The sequence below is a fragment of the Vipera berus genome (assembly GCF_964194415.1).
Source record: "Vipera berus genome assembly, chromosome: 6".
In the NCBI taxonomy this organism is placed as follows: domain Eukaryota; kingdom Metazoa; phylum Chordata; class Lepidosauria; order Squamata; family Viperidae; genus Vipera; species Vipera berus.
The window spans coordinates 53709507-53732513 of NC_138208.1; the positions used below are offsets into that span (position 1 = coordinate 53709507).

At 37.1% G+C, this 23007-nt stretch overlaps 1 protein-coding gene across 1 annotated transcript; it reads right to left on the reverse strand.

The window, feature by feature from the left end:
• Positions 1-2275: 2275 nt before the first annotated feature.
• On the reverse strand, positions 2276-21926 carry EPYC (epiphycan; the record flags this gene model as incomplete). Its single annotated transcript, XM_081331896.1, has 6 exons — positions 2276-2407; positions 8620-8697; positions 10472-10674; positions 10918-11076; positions 20795-20879; positions 21825-21926. 6 exons carry the CDS (start codon positions 21924-21926, stop codon positions 2276-2278), a joined length of 759 nt encoding a protein of 252 aa, XP_081188022.1.
• Between the last annotated feature and the right edge of the window lie 1081 nt (positions 21927-23007).

A 23007-nucleotide genomic window follows, 5' to 3' on the forward strand; every position in this document is an offset into this window, starting at 1 on the left:
ACAACAGCATTTGTATAGCTTATGCTATGTGTCTGTTTATGCATATTTCTATAAGTATTTAATATAGTTACTCATTTTTACTGTGAAGGCATTAGAAGTAATTTTGTTTTATTTATTTATTTTTATGTGGTCCTTGTTTCTTAGTGGTTGATCTAATTGGAGTTTCAGTTTCAGAGGTTTGGAGCATAGAGGCATGTGGAAATTTAAGTTAAATGAATTATTATGATTAAAGGAAAAAAAACTGCACACATACTCAGTGGTACACATTGCGTATCCATATTTTCCACATTTCCTGGTCTTCCCATGTTATGCTGGCATGAGCTGAGTTGTGATAAATCCATATTTAAGCAAATTATTCTGACCAGCTTTATGTATATTTGACTCCAGCATGCTAAATGTAGCTAAATTCTGGCATATTACATGTAAAATGCAATCAGTTGACGGATACATCAGGATTTTATTATTTTGTATATGCAACTTGTTTCTCATTATTGAATTTTATTATGTACTGGTTCTATATATTGCTCTTTTACTGTAATAAAGAATTCACAATTCTACAAAACAAAACAAGCCTTTTTAATATTAAATATTGAACAAAGTAATGCAATATAGTTTTATCTTGTATCTAATTGGCATCAGTTTAAAAGCAGGATTTATGAAACTTTGATTTCCTCCAGCATGGCTCTTATGGTCTTCTCATTTAAAAAATGAATCTTGCATATGTTGGGAATGTAAAATATAATTAAAATCAAAATAATGTGATTCATTTACTACTCACATTGGATTTTTATAGTTTTTGTTGTTGTTGTTAGCTGCGAAGTCATGTCCGACCAATCGCGACCCCATGGACAACATTCATCCAGGCCTTCCGTCCTCTACCATCTTCTGGAGTCCATATAAGCTCATGCCTACTGCTTCAGTGACTCCATCTAGCCACCTCATGTAAGATGATTAAATTTTGAACATAATGTGAGAAGACTTAGCTGTATCAAAAAATCTATAATGATGAAAAGATGGAAGAAAAGAAGAGGATGGTTTACAGGAAAATGGACAGACTCAATTCAGTAGTGGTGGATATAACACTGGAAGACTTAAACAGCTAGTTTGGGGCAGATCATCTTGGAAAAGGTTCACTTGTGATCTCTAACAGAGCTGATGTCAACTTGGTGGTATATAATCAATCAAAAATAGTAAAATGGTAGCCATGAATATCTAGCTTTATTCTAACATTTCTACTTTCCCCTTCATCCATCAGTTCATATACAGGTAGTCCTCAACCTATGACCACAATTGAGCCCAAAGTGTATGTTGTTAAGGGAGAAATTTGTTAAGCAAGTTTTGCCTCATTTTACAACTTTTCTTGCCACATTTGTTAAGTGAATCACTGCAATTGTTAAGTTAGTAACACGATTGTTAAGTGAATCTGGCTTCCCTATTGACTTTGCTTGTCAGAAGGTCACAAAAGGGATCACATGACTCTGGAACACAGCAATGATCATAAATGTGAGTCAGTTGTTAAGCATCTGAATGTAAATCAGGTGACCATGGGGATGCTACAACAGTCAAAAGACTGAAAAATGCTCATAAGTCACTTCTTTCAGTGCCGTTGTAACTTTGAACAGTCACTGAAAATAAATTAAGTCAAGGACTACTTGTATTGTTTACAAGACTGTATAGAAACAGTACACTTCAATACTATTTATAATTTTTATATATTTTATTGATTAAATATATATATTCATTAAAGGTAAAAAGGTAAAGGTTCCCCCGCACATGCATGCTAGTCGTTTCCAACTCTAGGGGCCAGTGCTCATCTCCGTTTCAAAGCCGAAGAGCCAGCGTTTGTCCGAGGACGTCTCCATGGTCATGTGGCTGGCATGACTAGACGCCAAAGGCGCACGGAACGCTGTTACCTTCCCACCGTAGTGGTCCCTATTTTTCTACTTGCATTTTTACGTGCTTTCGAACTGCTAGGTTGGCAGAAGCTGGGACAAGTAATAGGCGCTCACTCTGCTATGTGGCACTCAGGATTCGACCCGCCAAACTGCCAACCTTCTGATCGACAAGCTCAGTGTCCTAACCCACTGAGCCACCGTGTCCCTATATATTCATTACTTTACCTTAATGAAACCATACTCTAATACTATGAGTTAAAATAATATGTGCTATGTTTTTAAAGCAGTATATTACTTGTAAGAGAAATAATGTTACACAATACTACTGATACTATCCAAACTTAGTAATAGCTTCCAACAGGCAAACAGGGCAGGCACGTTTAGGCATATGGAGTTTTGCTCAAGTTGATGGGATTGTCATCTAATCTAATGTCTTCAAGAGGTTTACGGATATAAGTATGGTCGTTTATTTTGCAGAAAGTGCCTTCATGCATCTCCAGAATATTGTTATTCTAAAAGGGAAAAAAGAGAAATATCTATGAATATTCATGTCTGCTTTTATTTAATTCTGAATAGTGTCAGTGAGTTCATAAAAACATTAAAAACTGCTAACAGTTTATCAGTATAATATTCCTCATTAACTGTAAGAGACATTTGCAGGAAGGAATGAGTCACAAACTATATGACTCCACAGCTATTTGTGTTAGGAATACTAAATATAGTAAGACCATATGTATTTTTGTGTGTACTATTTTATATTTAATTTTAAAATGGTTTATTTGTGATGTTTATATAATTCTGGATATTGATGATCAGCTAAATTAAATAAAGGTTGGTATAAGGCCCCGAGGTACAGCATGTAACATTGTTTTGCTCTATCAATAGTTAAGTTACCATTTCCACTGCCCTAACCCACCAGTTTAATGAGTTGTGGTAAAGCCAAACCATTTCTTCAATTAAACTAGCAAGCTTTCAAGTACTGTACAAAGAAGGACTATTGTCTTATTTCTAAAAATGTTTGACTGGAAGTGATAAGACTTGGTATACAATAACATTGGAATGATCATGTGTTATTTATTCCTGCCAGTTTTCTCTGAACGTTAAATGAGACATATGTACAGAAATCTAATGTCAACTCAATGGAATTCATTGTTTGTCTTCATTCTGTGCTGGTTAAGCAGAACTTACAATGTTGCATTGAGCTCTGAGTACTACATTTCAGGAAGGACATCAACAAACTATAGTGAATACAGAAGAAACAACAACAAAGTGGATTAATAACCTTGAATTAAAAACTTACCATTTACAGTTTTTGTTTTGTTTTGTTTTTTTTAATCCCATTTATATCCCACCCTTCTCCAAAGACTCTGGGCGGCTTACAATTTAAAGCACAAATCAATGTGCTTAGCAATAGCCTTCATTCTATGTATATGCCTGCTTATTAGGGCTTTCCCCCCCCCCAAGCGTCATTATTACAAAGTCAGCTTATTGCCCCAACAATCTGGGTCCTCATTTTACCTACCTCGGAAGGATGGAAGGCTGAGTCAACCTTGAGCCTGGTGGGATGCGAACCTGCACTAATTGCAGGCAGCTGGTGTTACTTAAGGAGGCATTAGCCCACTGCTCCACCAAGGTTTGTATTTTTGAGAGAATCAATTTGGTATATATATATATATATATATATATATATATATATATATATATATATATATATATATATATATATATATGTTTTCGTAGATTCTCGCGGGTGTCTGTATGTGTAGATCTAGAGTCTCGGGTTTCTTCCCGCATTCCTTTCATCTTCAGAAAGTTGTGGCGACGTTTCGACGAAATCCCATCCGTCATCATCAGGCCGGAGTGTTCCTCCTGCTGCTTCCAGGAGCAATGCGTGGTCTGGCTGTTCCTTTCCTTCCAACTGCCGGTGGGGCTGTGTTCTGACTGGGTGGAGGCGTGGCTGCTTTCTGATTGGGTGGGGGTGTCCTCCGACTGGGTGGAGGCGTGGTTGTCTTCTGATTGAGTGGAGGCGTGGCTGTCTTCTGATTGGGTGGATGCGTGGTTGTCTTCTGATTGGTTGGAGGCGTGGCTGTCTTCTGATTGGGAGGGGTGTGTTCTGAATGGGTGGGGTTTTTTGTTGTGTTGTAATATCCTGAGTGTTGTGATTTGGTGTCCTGAGGAGTGGGCTGTGTAGTGGCCTCCAGAGCTTTGGTTTGGCTCCGAGTTCGAGGACCTGCTATGTATCTCTGGTATGGGTCAGTCAGGTTCGTGTGAGCGTTCTTCTGCTTGGGTGATGGCACTTTTGCTTGACTTGTTCTGTCTTCTGTGTGGGAGAGTTTTTGTTCTGGGTGTGGATGAGTCTTGCTGGGGCTGGTGGCATTTGGGGTTGTTTGTTGGTTTTTTAAATCCTTGTTTGCTGAAATTCGTTTCTCTATCAATGCTGGTTTCCAAATGGCATGTAAGCGGGAGGTGTCGTCTCGCTTGTTCATACTGTCTGGGTGTTTTTCTATTTCAATGGCTTCTCTGATTATTCTGCTATTGAGATGTTCTATTTTGGCGATTGTTTTTGTACCTTCAAAATTGATGTTGTGTCCCGTAGTGTTTATGTGTTGTACTAGTGAAGATGTGTGATCTTTCTTCTGTACTGAGTTCTTATGTTCTTCTACACGTACCTCTATTCTTCTGTTAGTCTGTCCGATGTATGTTGCTGGACAGGAGGCGCATGGGATTTGGTATATGCCCTGGTTTTCCAGTTCTATTTTGTCTTTGGGATTTCTCAGGATGGTTGATATCTTTCTGTCAGTGTTAAATGCGGTTTTGATGTTATGTTTGCGTAGTACTTTACTGATTTTGTCGGTTGTTCCTTTTATGTAGGGCAAGATGGCTCGTCCGTTGTTCTGTTCTTCTTCTTGGATGTTTTTCTGTTTCGGAGTCCCCTGCTGAATCATATTGGTGATTTTGTTTTTTTGGAACTTGTTTGCTGTCAATATGTCTGTCAGGGTGTGTAGTTCTGTTTGTATATGTGTTTCATCTGCAAGGCGTCTGGTTCTTGTTATTAGTGTTTTGGCTACTGAATTTATTTGTGCTGGGTGATGATGTGATTGCGCATTGAGGTAACGGTTGGTGTGTGTTTTCTTTCGGTAGACTGTGTGTCCTAGGGTGCCGTTTTGTTTTTTGTATATAAGTACATCCAGGAAAGGTAACTGGTTGTTTGTTTCAATCTCCATGGTGAATTTTATTTTGGGATGTAGGCTGTTCAGGTGTGTTAGGAAGTTTTCTAGCTCCTTTCTTCCATGGGGCCAGATCACGAAGGTGTCATCCACATATCTGAGCCACAGTTTTGGTTTGTTTGTAGTCTTTTCCAGAGCGTTAGTTTCAAATTCTTCCATGAAAAGGTTGGCGATAACTGGTGATAGAGGGGATCCCATTGGTGCGCCTTCTATTTGTTTGTATCTCTGGCCTCTGTGTATGAAGTATGTGTTTGATAAGCAGTGTTCTGCTAGTTCTATAATATGGTTTGGTGGTTGGTATTTGCTTCTTATTGTTGATAGAGCTTCTTGGACTGGCACCTGGGTGAATAGTGATACCACATCGAAGCTGACTAGCATGTCTTTTTGGTCTATCTGTAGATTTTTCACTAATTCTATAAAGTGGTATGAGTTTTGGACATATGAAGCTGCCATTTCTGCTTGAGGTTGTAATTGTTTTGCTAGGTATTTAGCTAAGTTTTGTAGTGGTGAGCCTATAGAACTTACTATGGGTCTTAGTGGGATTCCATCTTTGTGTATTTTGGGGAGGCCATATAGTTTTGGGCATCTGGATGACTTCTCCCTAGGAATGATTGTTTGTTGGATTTCTTGGCTTATAGAAGTTGATTTTATCTTTTTCTTGGTGGTCTTTTCTAGATAGGTTGTGGGATCTGTATATATAGGTTTGTATGTAGTTTCTTTGAGTAAGTTGGACAGTTTCTCTTCATAGTCTGATGTGTCCATTACCACTGTAGCATTGCCTTTATCTGCTGGTAGTATGATTATGCTGTTGTCTTTTCTTAGGTTTTGCAATGCTACTTGTTCTTCTTTTGTTAGGTTGCTTTTGGGTGGTTTGCTTGTGCATAGGATGTGGGTGACTTCATGTCTGACTTGGTCTGCTTCATCTGCATTGAGTTTAGTTAAGCTGGTTTCAACTCCACATATGATGGTTTCTGTGGGAATTTTCTTTGGTGCAACAGCGAAGTTGAAACCTTTTGCTAGGACGTTTGTTTCTGCTGTTGTTAGTCTTCTGTGGGAGATGTTATGCACTACTTGTTGTAGATGTTGTTGTGATGTGGTTGTTTGGTTGTTGTAGTTCTCTAATTGTTTGAGTTTCTTTGAATGTCTGTTGTTTTTATAGATGGTCTCTGTTTCTGCTCTCCAAACCGCCAGTTGTTTCACTTTGTCCCATAGTATCGGGTGAATAATGTTGCTGAGTTTGAGATGTAATGTTAGTAGGTCCTTGTTTGTTTGGTCTAATTGAAATCTTTTATTGTGGAGTTCATTTCTTAGTAATGCCATTTCTGTTCTTCTTAGAATGCATTTGGTTGAAGTGGTATTGATGTGGAATTTCAATTTGAAACAATTTGGTCTTATATTTTGGTCTCGACATTGGCATAGGAAAGGTATGTCACTTAGTATTCTTGCTCTTCGTACTTCTGACTTTTCATAAGTCCTGGTTAGTTGGTAGATGTCCTCCCCGTAGAGGTATGATATTTGTTTTCGTAGATTCTCGCGGGTGTCTGTATGTGTAGATCTAGAGTCTCGGGTTTCTTCCCGCGTTCCTTTCATCTTCAGAAAGTTGTGGCGACGTTTCGACGAAATCCCATCCGTCATCATCAGGCCGGAGTGTTCCTCCTGCTGCTTCCAGGAGCAATGCGTGGTCTGGCTGTTCCTTTCCTTCCAACTGCCGGTGGGGCTGTGTTCTGACTGGGTGGAGGCGTGGCTGCTTTCTGATTGGGTGGGGGTGTCCTCCGACTGGGTGGAGGCGTGGTTGTCTTCTGATTGAGTGGAGGCGTGGCTGTCTTCTGATTGGGTGGATGCGTGGTTGTCTTCTGATTGGTTGGAGGCGTGGCTGTCTTCTGATTGGGAGGGGTGTGTTCTGAATGGGTGGGGTTTTTTGTTGTGTTGTAATATCCTGAGTGTTGTGATTTGGTGTCCTGAGGAGTGGGCTGTGTAGTGGCCTCCAGAGCTTTGGTTTGGCTCCGAGTTCGAGGACCTGCTATGTATCTCTGGTATGGGTCAGTCAGGTTCGTGTGAGCGTTCTTCTGCTTGGGTGATGGCACTTTTGCTTGACTTGTTCTGTCTTCTGTGTGGGAGAGTTTTTGTTCTGGGTGTGGATGAGTCTTGCTGGGGCTGGTGGCATTTGGGGTTGTTTGTTGGTTTTTTAAATCCTTGTTTGCTGAAATTCGTTTCTCTATCAATGCTGGTTTCCAAATGGCATGTAAGCGGGAGGTGTCGTCTCGCTTGTTCATACTGTCTGGGTGTTTTTCTATTTCAATGGCTTCTCTGATTATTCTGCTATTGAGATGTTCTATTTTGGCGATTGTTTTTGTACCTTCAAAATTGATGTTGTGTCCCGTAGTGTTTATGTGTTGTACTAGTGAAGATGTGTGATCTTTCTTCTGTACTGAGTTCTTATGTTCTTCTACACGTACCTCTATTCTTCTGTTAGTCTGTCCGATGTATGTTGCTGGACAGGAGGCGCATGGGATTTGGTATATGCCCTGGTTTTCCAGTTCTATTTTGTCTTTGGGATTTCTCAGGATGGTTGATATCTTTCTGTCAGTGTTAAATGCGGTTTTGATGTTATGTTTGCGTAGTACTTTACTGATTTTGTCGGTTGTTCCTTTTATGTAGGGCAAGATGGCTCGTCCGTTGTTCTGTTCTTCTTCTTGGATGTCTTTCTGTTTCGGAGTCCCCTGCTGAATCATATTGGTGATTTTGTTTTTTTGGAACTTGTTTGCTGTCAATATGTCTGTCAGGGTGTGTAGTTCTGTTTGTATATGTGTTTCATCTGCAAGGCGTCTGGTTCTTGTTATTAGTGTTTTGGCTACTGAATTTATTTGTGCTGGGTGATGATGTGATTGCGCATTGAGGTAACGGTTGGTGTGTGTTTTCTTTCGGTAGACTGTGTGTCCTAGGGTGCCGTTTTGTTTTTTGTATATAAGTACATCCAGGAAAGGTAACTGGTTGTTTGTTTCAATCATCCACACCCAGAACAAAAACTCTCCCACACAGAAGACAGAACAAGTCAAGCAAAAGTGCCATCACCCAAGCAGAAGAACGCTCACACGAACCTGACTGACCCATACCAGAGATACATAGCAGGTCCTCGAACTCGGAGCCAAACCAAAGCTCTGGAGGCCACTACACAGCCCACTCCTCAGGACACCAAATCACAACACTCAGGATATTACAACACAACAAAAAACCCCACCCATTCAGAACACACCCCTCCCAATCAGAAGACAGCCACGCCTCCAACCAATCAGAAGACAACCACGCATCCACCCAATCAGAAGACAGCCACGCCTCCACTCAATCAGAAGACAACCACGCCTCCACCCAGTCGGAGGACACCCCCACCCAATCAGAAAGCAGCCACGCCTCCACCCAGTCAGAACACAGCCCCACCGGCAGTTGGAAGGAAAGGAACAGCCAGACCACGCATTGCTCCTGGAAGCAGCAGGAGGAACACTCCGGCCTGGGAATGGAACTGGGATGTGATCCAAATTATTACTAGTGATGTAAAGATGATGCAAGTCAATCATATCCTACAGGACAGGGGGAAAAATCCATAAATATAAAAGGGATTTTCTTTCATCTCAGTCAAAATGAAGTATGATATTAAAAATACAGACAGTCATATTTAAAATACCAACTCTTTATTAAAGCTTAAGACTTGCTTCCATTATACTTTATGTTGTCTTGTATTTTTTTCTTTTCAATATCATAAAAAGCAAATATTATCGTCTTATCACATATCTGCTTCCTACACAACCTTCCAGGCTTTTTAGAGGTCTTTCTTCAGCATAGGTATGTGAAGTAAGCAGCAAGGATGGTATTTTTTATTTCCTTATTTTATTTATTTTAACAAATGAGTTAGATAAAATATAATAAAATACAAAGCATGGATTTAGCAAGATCAGTGTTAAATAACTTAGAAAAATAGTAGAAATGATTAAAAAATAACAATCTTATATACACCCAGCTGAACTTCTAGAAAAGGGAATTGAGAATAGTGCTTTCTCAAACAATATCAATGAAGAAGACAAGAGGCATTTAAAGAAACTGATGTTATTCAACAAATAACTCACAAAAAGCTGATATTAAGGAAGGATGCTTGTTGGAAATGGAATGAAAGGATTATAGCTCAAGGCAGTGATGGCTAACCTTTTAGAGACCAAGTGCCCAAACTGCAACCCAAAACCCACTTACATATCATCGAGTGCCGGGTGGGTGTGGCCCATTGGGTGGGTGTGGCTGCAGTGGTAACGGAAGACTGGATGGTACTAAAAAGTTCAATCAATCAGTTCCAACTATGCAAGATCTTTTTTTTCCCACAAGAAGTTGAAATTGATTGATTTATTGGACCTTTTTTTTTGCACACGACGGCGGAGACCTAAAGCAAATTTTATAAAACTCAGGTGAAGGCCTAGGACTGGGGCAATGGTGGGTGTGCCCACAGAGAGGGCTCTGCGTGCCACCTGTGGCATGTGTGCCATAGGTTCTCCACCACGGGCTCAAGGAATCTAATACCTTTCAACCCAGAAATGTAGCTATAAGAAGGAAGCAATAAAGGAAGTAAGAAGAAGAAAAATGAGCAAAGTATAGCAACAGAGGCAAATTCTAGCAAGAAGAGTTTCTTTAAATATGCCAACAGCAAGAAGAAGAGTCTTATTTACTTTAGAGGAAGAAATTTTAACAGATGTGCAAGAAAAAAACACCCCAGAACATCCAAAGGAAATTGAAGTAGAGGCACCTAGAAAAAAGACTTAGGATTTCAGGATGAGGAACTAATTACCCCCCCAATACCCCTTGGTTAATTACGGTAAATGAAATTGTTATCCTTGACTTGATTCTTGTTCTGTTCCTTCCATTTTTAATTTGGTGTGAGGAAAACACATATAAAATATGTAGATATACATGATATGGACTAGTTGTATTTGTAAAGTACTTATATTTAAACTTGAGAAAAATGATCACCTCTGTGTTTATGTCTAATTTTGCCAATATTCAAAGCTGTAATTTCAAATAATGTCTTGGTAAGCATGTATTTACATACATAGATATGAGCTGCAACCCATTGAGAGGATTTCTTGCACAGTCCTAACTGAATTTGGCATAATCTCATCAAAATCACTAGAGGACATTATAGCAAACTATACTACATGATTTAGAACTGTCTGGGTTCTGAATAAATTAGAATTGTCTGCTTTTTTTGCTGCAATAGCACCCCTATAAATTCAACCTTTTGCTCATCTGTTGGTTATTATACATCATTTATCCAATTGGGAGAATTTTTTAAAACCAAGCAAAGGGACTCACTTTAAATGCTTCTGGCTTTATCCCTTTGCAACCAAGTCTGTTATTACTGACATCAATGAAGGTAAGTGTTGTTGGTAATTCTGGAAGTTGCCTTATTTTATTATCTCTAAGTATCAGTTCCTGAAGTTGTAGTAAATTTCTGAAGATATCTTCATCCACTTCTGAGATGAAATTAGAAGTCAAGTTAATTTCTTTCAGGTTGCCTAGCCAAGAAAATAAAACAAGGAAATATTTAAAGTACTCTTAGAATTTGATATTCAATACTTGGGACTGGGGGCGGGGCTAACAATATTTTGTATTAGAAATGGTTCTAAAAGATTAGTTCTAACTCTTAAATAGACACCCACTGCCTATTACCTAAAAGATGCCACATCACATATGTTAATAATTCAGTCTCATCAAATTCTTTGTATTATAGTACAAAGTTAGGAAATTTATCAGCATACCTAGATGAGCAAAGGCATTTCTTTTTATCTTCTTTATTCTATTGTAGTGGGCATAGAAAAGGGTGGTTTGCTTGAGCATGGGTGGTAGAATTTCTAGGTCACAATCATCACAGTACACTGAGGTACCCAGACAAGTACAAAGAATACAAGTTGGGACAGCTAAAATATAAAACAAGAAATAAATTACCTTGAGGTACAAAATTATTTCAACTGTTCTTTAATATTAGAAATATGGAATGGTATCTACTGTATGTCAAAAGTTCATTCTTATGCTATCAGTCACTCTGTATTTTTCAAGTGCATACATATGCATAGATTTTTTTTTTAGAAATCATAATTAGTTTGCAACACGTTTTATCATAATGTAATAAGAAAATTTAACATTTAAATATGTGTAGGTAAAGGTAAAGGAGTCCCTGTGGATTTTACTCTGCTAGTCATAGCCAACTTTAGGGGTGGTTCTCATCTCTATTTCAAGGCTATTGAATCAGCACTGTCTAAAGACATTGCCATAGTCTTGTAGTTAGCATGACATCACACCACAGTGTGTGATATGTGTAGAGTTAAAAGAAATTAAAATGATGTCTCTACCTCCCTCACTTAATATAGATGTTGACTCAAAGGTCTATATGTATTCTTAAAAAATGTCTTAAGGACAAAACTACAGTATCAGCAGTGCTTTATTGTTTTCTTGTCAGTACAGCTTTGTTATAGCTTGAACAATGGAAATATTGACAATTGTTATAATAAAATTATTATATACTGTATGAGCCTTTTGAGACAGGAATGCACCAATATATACATATATTACTTGATAAAAATGCAAGATACTCTTTATGAGTATTATTATTATTATTATTATTATTATTATTATTATTATTATTATTATTATTATTATTATTATTATTATTATTATTATAGTATGTTTGAGCTAAGTGGGAAAATATTTCCATTTGTATTTTGCAGACATACTTTCTTGTTTTCTTTCTGGTGATCTTCAGCCTAAGACTCTTTCTCTATTTGTACTTTATTCCTATTTATCTCTTCCAAATTAAAGTTTCCCATATTCTCTAACTTCTTTTAAGCAGCTGTCTCCCTTTATCCAGTTTATTTTTGGAGAAGGCAGTAGTAATGTAGAGCTGAGGACAAGGTGAATATTGACAACTTGAGAAATCTTGGTTAATACAGTTCTATAAAGGGTCTGTCTAGGAAATGGTTCTTGAAATACTTAGATGCCATACGAAAGGCAATAGCTAAAAAGTACTTTCCTTAGCAGCTGTAACTACTGTAGTCCTCATCAACAAAACAAGTTATTTCTATGATGAATAAAGTTTGAACTTAATGAGTGTACTGATGTAAAGTTTAAACTTACTCTTCAGGGTTTGATAATTAATAATAATAGTCAACACGATTTATCCAAACGAACACAATTGCTAAAATGCATATTTCTTTAAAACCTAAACTGAGCATGAGTCTGCTTTTTTTTAATGAAAATTGAATTTATAAGAATAAGAATGAAAGCTTCCGTTATGCAATTTCTGGCAAGTGTAAATAATGTTTTTATTTCAAGGTCTTTTTCTAATTATAGTATAGTATAGTATAGTATAGTATAGTATAGTATAGTATAGTATAGTATAGTATAGTATAGTATAGTATAGTATAGTATAGTATAGTATAGTATAGTATAGTATAGTATAGTATAGTATAGTATAGTATAGTATAGTATAGTATAGTATAGTATAGTATAGTATAGTATAGTATAGTATAGTCAGGGCTTTTTTTGTCATAGAACGCTCAGAACGGAGTTCCGGCACCTTTTTTGGATGGAACTTTGTAGGGTAGGCAAGGCGGGTTGTATGACATGTGTGAGTTTTGGCACCTTTTTCTTTTACAAAAAAAGCACTGAGTATAGTATAGTATAGTATAGTATAGTATAGTATAGTATAGTATAGCATAGCATAGCATAGCATAGCATAGCATAGCATAGCATAGCATAGCATAGCATAGCATAGCATAGCATAGCATAGCATAGCATAGCATAGCATAGCATAGCATAGCATAGCATAAAGTGATTCAGCTTTCATACATTGTGGGTTGTGTTCTACAGAAAGTTCAATGTGACTTTAAAATATTTCATTTTTTAAAAAAATATAGTTAATGAATTATCCCAGATTGTTGGGGGCAATATGCTGACTCTGCAAACTGCTTAGAGAGGGCTGTAAAACTCTATGAAGTGGTGTATAAATCTAAGTGCTATTGCTATCAAAATAGTGTATAGTATAGTATAGTATAGTATAGTATAGTATAGTATAGTATAGTATGGTATGGTATGGTATGGTATGGTATGGTATGGTATGGTATGGTATGGTATGGTATGGTATGGTATGATATGGTATGGTATGGTATGGTATGGTATGGTATGGTATGGTATGGTATGGTATGGTATGGTGTGGTGTGGTGTGGTGTGGTGTAGTATGGCATGGCATGGCATGGCATGGCTTGGCATGGTATGGCATGGCATGGCATAGCATAGCATAGTATAGTATACCATAAAGTGATTCAGCTTTCATACATTGTGGGTTGTGTTCTACAGGAAGTTCAGTGTGACTTAAAAATATTTTATTTTATTTTATTTTATTTTAAAAATACAGTTAATGAATTATCCCAATAATTCTAAATTCAAATCAGTTCTGTGGAAAACGTATTTCATTTATACACATATATAAAGTACAGGACTTTGACATCTATACAGGAATCTGTTTTCAACATCTAATTATATAATACACAGTCTACTAAATAAAATTGTTCCAATACTCTAGAACAGGGGTGTCAAACTGCCAGCCCGTGGGCCGGTTTCATCATACCGAAGCCACGTCCACTCCATTGCCGGCAATACAAAAAGGGTCAAGATACGTCACAACACGCCACGTGACGAGTTTGACACCCGTGCTCTAGAATAAATAACCTCAAGGGTAATGTGATGTTAGGACATTAAAGGAGCATAAAATGAGTTGAGATTCCTAATTTGTGTACCTTCCAACATTCTTCATACAAATTGTGAAGAAAGGTAAAATATGATAGTCAATTCTTTATCAATGTAATCAATAGAGCGGTCTCATTTTTCAAAATAAAGTCATGGAAATAATACAGATGCATGAGGTAATGCTGAAATTCTTGATTTCAAGGAAAACTAAAACTAAGCATAGTTATTTTAAGGAACAAACAGATGAATTAGAATCCATGTCAGAATAAACAAACAGGAGAACAGGAATATTCATTTTTATGAATGAGTTTTATGAAGAAGCTGGGAAAATTTATCAAATTTGGAAATGTTACCAATCCATTTAAGATAGTTAATATAGCAGAAGACAGAAAAATTAAGGACAGTTTGGTAATACATAGGAATTGACTGAAAATATTAAAATGAAATTTAACCAAGGGAAATGCACTTTCACCTATGGGGGGGGGAAAATCAAATTCAGAACTAAAGGTTGCTTGACAATAGTAATGTAATAAAGATCTTGATGTAGTAGTTGATTAAAACAGAGTAAGTCTGCAGTTTAATTTATCTGTCAAAGAGGCAAATGCTATTTTAGGCTTTATTAACATAAAATAATTAGAAATAAGTGTCTCATGTTTTTCTACATTGGTCAAACCTAACATGACAGTATTGTGTCAAGCATGACCTGGACTGACAGGCATTTTAATTATATTTACAATTTTTAATTTATTTTTAATTTTTAATTTTAATTTATTGCACAGATGATTTTATTTTTATTTTTATCTTAATTTCTGTACTTATTATATGTTTTGTTGTTAGCCGCCCTGAGTCCTTCGGGAGATAGGGCGGGATATAAATCCCATTAATAAATAAATAAATAAAATAAATAAATATACTTTAAGAATTCAAAGAGAATGAAAATGTTTAGAGATGCATTGAAGATGATCAGAAATACCTGTGACATTGGGAAAAGCGAATGAAGAAGTGGCAGGTATAATATAATCAAGAAGATGCCACATAGAAAGAGGCCAAGATCTATTTTACATCAATCCAGAGTACAAGACACAGACTAATGGATTTAAGGCAGATTCCTAACTTCCTATCAATAAAAGCAGTTCATCAACGAAACTAATTTCACTGACGGTTAGTGGACTGTTCAGTCAGAGGTTACACAACTATCTATTAGAGATGTTTTAATTTGAATTAATTTGATAGGGGGTTAGCTGAATGGCAAAAAAGACCCCCTTCAACTCCCCATTTCTATGATTTTCTATGGAGAGAATTTTAAAAGTCATATGAGTAAAAATATGATAAAACAATTAACCCAATTAAATGCTTTGGAGCACAATTTCATTTAATTGCATTGTTAATATTTCAAATTTTCTATATAAAATAATTTTACTGTAAATTTATGGAAGGAAATATCCTTTTTCTAAGATTGTAATGTGAGATTATGATGCATGAAGTATTGTAGCATATGTGGGTTTTCCTCCATATAGTTGAAGAACTTCACATAGTGAATTCATTTGAATCCTATAAATCTTTAGTTGGAGATAAGTTCCATTGCACTGAATATAGTTTACTCCTAATTATATGTGAATACTTTATTTCACAAATGCTATAAGGAAGCTTAACTATATCATGCACCTATGTCTTTGGGCATTTTTCCACAAAAGCAATGGATATTAGAAAATAAACATCAGTAAGCTGCTAGACTAGTAAATAGATTAACCTGGAAACTGCTTCCTTATACCTTTTTAAAGCTATTGCAAGAAATTGCATATAAAGAACTTGATAATATGGTAGTCCTTGTGTTATTAGTGTGAATACATACAGTATAAGAATGAAGATTCTTAGAGTATATGTGTGTGTTTAAAACATATTGTTGCCATCTGTCATTTTGAAAGGAAGACAGTTTATAAAGAAATGGACTTGGGGACAAATTTTAAAAAAAGACCAAGAAACAGGAAATCAAGGCAGATGTTTTCTGGAAGAAGCCTAGAGGGAGAAATGCATTTCAGATATCTTGGCACAGCACTATATTGCTTGTATTATAAATATGCAATATATTGTACTCACGAGAAGGGCAAGCATTTATTTTTTTCTCAGTGGAATACTAAACAATCTCTTTTTCTAAAAGAAATTTAAAGTGATAATTATACCGTGCTTTAGGAAAAAATGTACTGAGATTAACAGATGTACAGAATTGGGCATGTCATAACTGTACAAATACCGAAGGGAGAAAAACATGATACTTAATTATCCTTTCTATAAATACCATTATGTTAGGGGTAGGGTGTATCTTTAGAAGAGAATATTTGTAGCTCAGAGTTGAATTGGGGGGGGGGTCCTTGGTGCTCTTTGAACTTGGTTATTTTCTTGTAGATCAGGGGTGTCAAACTGCCGGCCTGTGAGCTGGATGCATCATCTGGAAGCCGTGCCCACCCCATTGCCGGCAATGGCAAAAAAGACATTGCGCGACATCACATGATGTCGCAAGTTTGACATGTCTGTTGTAGATATTTCATTACCAAACTAGATAACATTATCAGTTTCTGCTAAGAACTGCCTACACAGCCGCACTCTGAGCCAGCTGTACAGTAGTGGGATTCAGCCAGTTCACACCAGTTTGGCAGAATTGGTACCTAATTTTTTGTTGCCCAGGCCCAGAACAGACTTCCAGAAGTGGCATCCACACAGAGAACCAGTTGTTCACATATTTGAATCTCACCACTGCAGCTCTAGCTTCCAAATCATCTTTTAGGATAGCTCACAGAGCATATTGCAGTAGTCCAAACATGAGATGACTAAGGCTTGAGGGACTGACGCAGAGACTCCTGATCTAGGAAAGGCCACAACTTGTGCACAAGACAAAGTTGTGTAAATTCTGTATGCTCCTCTCCTATATGAAAATGAGGAATTCCCAGTTTTTATTATAGATATAAAATTAAGGGAAATTGAATGCTCTTGAGTTGAAAAAAATGAAATTGATTGAAACAATTTCTAGATAAGCTGATTCTAATAAAGGCTGCATATTAACAAGATAAGAAAAGTGCCCTTCTGTCCTGGGTTTTCTATTAAACGTTCACTCAGTGTCCAATTTACATATCGTGACTAGCATTGCTGATAGAGTAAAATATTAAATAAAATTATTAATCTCCATAACTGGATTCTGCTGCTTTATTTATGATTTTTTAATTCAACCTTTTTCCTCTTAACTAAGCATATAGTTTCAATTTCTTTCAAATGAAACTATTCCCTCAGATGAAAGGAGCTTTATTTTAAAATGGATTCTGGTTTCAATTGCTTACTTATTGGCTTGCCCCGGTTAGGACTCCAGACAGTCCAGATGATGTAGATCACAATATAGTACCTGTTGGGCACACTTTCATTCATGGCAGTTATAAGTTAAATATAGAAATTACCCTGACTGGTGGCCATGAAAGATTATTTCTTATATTCTTTGAGCAATCAGAATTTTACAGCAGTCCTTTAGAATTGTTAGGAGCTGTGTTTTTCAAAAACAAAGCTATTAGTCTAGTTTTTAAGTATTTTGATTATTTGAATCCCCTTGTTTGTTGTGAAAATTATTTTTCAGTACACATATTCATTCTGTAAATATTTTTGTCACGGTCATTGCTGATCTTTAAGTAGGCGGGAGCTTTAATTACAAAAAGATGAAATATGAAGAGTAGTTTAACTTTGCTTGATGTTAATACATGATTGTACAACTTTATGAACGTCACTTCTGGAAATTGGCCTTTTAAAATCTTTTTAACATAATGGGCAAAGTCAGGCAACAGAATATTCACACAAAACAATCTTAACTGTGTATCATGCTTTTGTAATGATCAATATGTCCAATGGCCTGCTTGCTATTCAAGTTTTGTGTCACATACATTTCTCTTCAAATCCAAACCAAGCATATAACAAAAAATAATGATTTAAGTTATTATGCATTCTAATTTGTGGCATATATTGATCAACTTTATCATTTTCTGCCTTTTTATTGCCTTCAGTTCTTCCAATTATCGGAGTCTTCCCCGATGACTTTTGCATTCATACTTCTCCAGAATATCTAAGGTTCAGCTTTATTTTTAATGCTTCCATTGAGCAGTTGGTTTTACACTATCCCTTATCTGTTGTCCTTGTAGTCCAACATATTCCCAACAACCATCTCTGAGAAAATTCAAAGGCTTTGCCATATACCTGCACTACCTTATTTGAACCTTTTTGCCTCCCCATAACAAGGCTGTATACTAAAGGATGAACCAGGAAAGGGATGGAATTCTGACTAGTTTTCCCTTTTAGCAGTCTCCCATTAATCATAACTAATAGTCTAATGGGATTTTAAAAAGTGAGGATGCTCAGGGAGTGCTATGCAGTAATACCAACCTAACTTTTCCAATTTGATGTTCTGTACCAACCTGCTACCGGCCCTGCAGAAAAGGCAGGGACAACCCCTTTTACAAGAAGGCAAGAGGCTGGAACTACGCCTGCCAAATTTATTGATACAAAAACAAATAGAACAAAACACAAACCAAGAAACAGGAGCTTTTCAAGCGGTTGCCTTCAGCAAACCAGCCCTCCCACGCATTCCCCTTTTATACAGTTCAGGGTGTGGCTTCTCTCTGCCTCCTTCCGAGGAGCCCCATTGCCTTCCTCTGTTTACTTCTGATTGACTGCCTCTTGCGTCGGGCGTCCTTGAACAGGGCCAGCTGTGGGTCATCTTCATCCACGCTGTCAGGCTCACACAGCTGGGTCTGCGTTGTGACCAGGTGAGAGGGGCCTGGCTGAGGGCTCTCATCAAGCTGTCCAACCCCCTCAGCAAGCTCTTCAACACCCCCCTCCTCCTCCTCCTCTGAGTCGTCCGACCCAACTGCCGAACCCACAGGCTGACCCTGAATCACAACATTTGAACAGGGCAAAACTGCTTCTCAAAAGCAGCTATACCTTTTCTTTTTGTGTACTATTCAAGTGTCCAATAGAGGAAATTTCACACCTTTTAGTTTTCAGAAATATTAAAGACTAATTTATCTGCTATGCTGTCTAATTTGTTTTATATACAACCCTGGGCAAGGTGATCTGGATTTGCAAGGAGGCAATTTGCTTCAATAGAGCTTTTTCTGTTGCTTCAAAATTTCTCTCTACCTCTCTTACCTGTCATGTGCTAAAGGCCAGGAGAGCCTTCTATCCAAATACTGGGTTTGGTAGAAGCCTTTTCAATTCTGACAAAAGCATGCTGGGAAAGCAGAGAGGTGTGTTCTCCAGCACAGTTTGCAAAAGTTTAGAATGAACTAAGCCAGATAAAGTCTGCTTGATTTTTTGAAGAGCACCTTCTGCAGAAGCAGTTGCTGAAGATTAGCAAGTACAGTCAGAAAAGCTACAAAGAATTATAAAGCAGAACACAGCCAAGACAGCTGCTTGACTTCACTTTAAAATGAAAAACGGCCATGCTGATTTGCAAAGTAAAGCTTCCTTTGAACTTTCACTGAAGGGAAATACCACTTTGAAGACTGACAAAAGTCTTTTTATAGACATTGTAAGAAGGGACTGTGATTAGATCATGTTAACAATACATCAGTTCTTCTTTTCTATGACTGAGGAGCAGTATGCACATTTTAATTTTATACATGTGAAGCATAGGCTGAAAGTAGAAGGGTCTGTTTTCAAAACCATTTGTGGTTTAGTTTGCTTTTAGATTTACAGTGCTGTCTAACTTTGCAAATCTATCTTCTGTCAATTGATTCACATTTTATTTTGTGTTATTTTGCTTATTTTTCTTTCAGAGTAATCCTCAGAGTAGTTGTCAAGTAGCTGTTATAATACTCTTACGCGTCTAATAAGAGACATTGAACTTGTGTCCATTCTAATAATTTATAAAAAATGGAATGTTCTACCAATAGTAAACTTATGTGCAGGCACTCCTGGGATAATTCTGATAAATCTCATAAAAGAAATATTGATAAAACATGAGATTACATTTTGTAATTTTGAGGAACATTTTGAAGCTCACCTTAAAAGTAAAAATGAGTAAAAACTACCCTTCTGAATGCACTCCTTCCTAGTCCCTTTCTCCTGCTGGACCTAACCGTATCTTCCTTATTCTCATGTTTGCCTCCTTGTAACATTTCCTTTTTCCTGTTGTCTCTGCTTGGAAACACCCACATAAATTATTTACTTGAATAATATTTTTTTCCCTTAAGTCTTCTCTTCTGAACAGTAACTCCCTTAGCAGGAAATCTTTCAAAAAGTTCCAAGTTCCTAGGACTTGGAAACCAAATGAGAAACTGAAGCCAACGTATCATCTCATCTGCAGAGTTTTGAAGAACAGTACATTTTCAGCACTTTTCACTATTGTTAGCTATCACAACAAGATTATTCAAATAAATCCAGTCTTCAATTTTTTGTGCAGACCTTATAAGCAGAATACTGACACTGACATCCCCTAAACCACAGGCCTGCAACCCGCGGCTCCGGAGCCGCATGCGGCTCTTTCAGCCGTCTCCTGCGGCTCCCAGTCCTCTGCCATGTGCAGTCCAAAAAAAAAAAAGTGGGACTAAAAAAGTTCAACCAATCAATTCAAATATGCAGGGTAGGTGCATATCTCGCCTTGGCTCCACTCTTCAGTCAAACCCTGTTCTGCGCATGTGCGCATGTACGCGCATGTGCACACATTTTTTGCGGCTCCCAGTTTTTCCTTTTGTGAGGGAACCGGTTCCGAGTGGCTCTTTCACTGTTTCAGGTTGCTGATCCTGCCCTAAACTCTACTGAAGATATTACCTAGCCTGGTAATGAAACGTTCAGAAACCAACCCACAAACTCAGAGAATGAACCTTCACCCTCACCATTCTTCTATTTCAATCTACTAACTACCCATTCGGAAGATTTTCACCAATACAGTGCAAACAATGAAATAGGAAATGTGATGGAAACCAAGATCACTTCCTAAAGTTACAATCTGCAAAGAAAATGAACTTTCCTAAAAATCTTGAGAACCACTTCAAGTCTTGAATTAAGAAACCATAATATAGAATACATACAAGCAGCTGGAAGTCATATTTAGCTCTTAAACTTCTAGTAGTTTATTTTTCACAAGATAGGTTCTGTTCCAGGCATGATCAATAATGAGTCTCAAGGCAGACTCACTCATTGTTTTCAGACCTCTTGATCCAAAGATTTCTAATAGTGGAAAAATAGTTAACAAGCAATTTCTGAATGTGACTTGAAAAGGAAACCGACCATGGTTTTAGTAAGGTAACTATTCCCTAATCTCCCAGTGCTAAAAACTGGGTGGAGACTGTGTTTTTGTGTTTTCCTCACGAGGCACAACTGTCTGAAACATTTGTGAGTGATGTCTGGTCCTCTCATTTATTCACAAAGGTTTGAAGAGCTGATCTACTGGACAGTGCTGCATTCTTCATGGTCATCTAAGATCTAAGATGGCTATAGTAATAATGTTTATTTGGCATAGTCTGCTTTATCATTTTTTTGAAGGTAAACATTTTTAAAAAATAATAGTTCAGCTTACCACACATATACATTGCAAAATATTTGAAGAATAAATCAAATGAAAAAGGAAAACACAACATACACATACAACCATTGTAATAAATCTAGCATTACCTAGCAGATTAAATGATAACAGAAAATGTTTATATATTCAGTTTGTGGAAGATACAAAAAGAATATAAACTTCTACAAAAACAATTTTGGAAAAAATTCTAAAATACTAAATTCTTCCAAATGAGTTTCTGATTTTGCACATTCTTTTCTTTTCTTCCATGATTTTTCTTTCCCCAAGGTCTATTCTTAACAAAGAATGGTCTGTCCCACATTCAGAATCACTCATCATCTTTCAGCAATATGTGCTGTATAATAAATAAAGACAACATGCATAATTTACCTGTGTTTGATCAATATAAAGTTCTCCAGCATGGTCATATAAGTTATCCAGGTCTTCAAAAGCTATTTCATACGTTTTGGAAACATAAGTCACAGAACTCATTGTAGGAGCAGCAATGATAGCATCAAAGATAAAATATTTGAGGGAATATATATATATATATATATATATATATATATATATATATATATATATATATATATATATATATATATATATATATATATATATATATATATATATATATATATATATATATATATATATATATATATATATATATGATTTCTGAGGTTTTCGCGGGTGTGGATCTTTGGTCATTCGGGTTTTTCCCCATGTAGAATTGAAGGTGTAAGAGCAACGTTTCGACGGAATCCCATCCGTCATCCTCAGGCTGGTGGCTTCAGCTTCCTTCTTCTGGGAGAAGCATGTGGTAGTGGCTGTTTGTTCCTCTTTTTTAGACTGCCAGAGGGGGTGTGTTCTGTGGGTGGAGGTGTGCTCTGATTGGGTGGGGGATTAGGTGTGTTCTGATTGGGTGGGAGTGTGTTTTGAATGGTGGGTGTGTTCTGATTGGGTGGGGGTGTGTTTTGAGTGGATGGGCTGGTCTCAGCTGCCAGCCTTAGACCTGAGCTGGTGAGTTGTGCTGCTTTTGTTCGGCTTCGTGTTTGTGGTGGTGCCATGTTTTTATAGTGGGTGTCAGTTTGCTTATTGTGTGGTTTGGAGGGGTTTAAAGTGGCTGATGTTGCAGCTGTAGTTAGGTTTCTGTTTTGTGGTTGTGCGTCGTTATCATTGTGGGTTCGGATTTGCTTTTTGAACGGTTGTGTGGTGGTGATGTCATGTGATGTTATCATGAGTTTGGGTCTGGTATCATTCTTGGTGGTTGGGACTCGTCTGTCAATCAAGGCGGGTTTCCAAATGGCTGGTAGGCGAGAGGTATCATCTCGTTTGTTCATGCTGTGGGGGCGTTTTTCTATCTCAATGGCTTCTCTGATTATTCTGTTGTTAAAATGTTCAATTTTGGCGATATAAACAAACTAAATGAACACTGGGATGGAATAAGAAAAACTAAAACAGTTTTTATTGTTAAAAGATCAAGCTTCATTCGCTAACTTCGTTGAGGCCGGCCATATTTCTTTGAGTCATCTCACATCCGTTTTTTGGGGATGTAGTTGTCTCTGGGTGT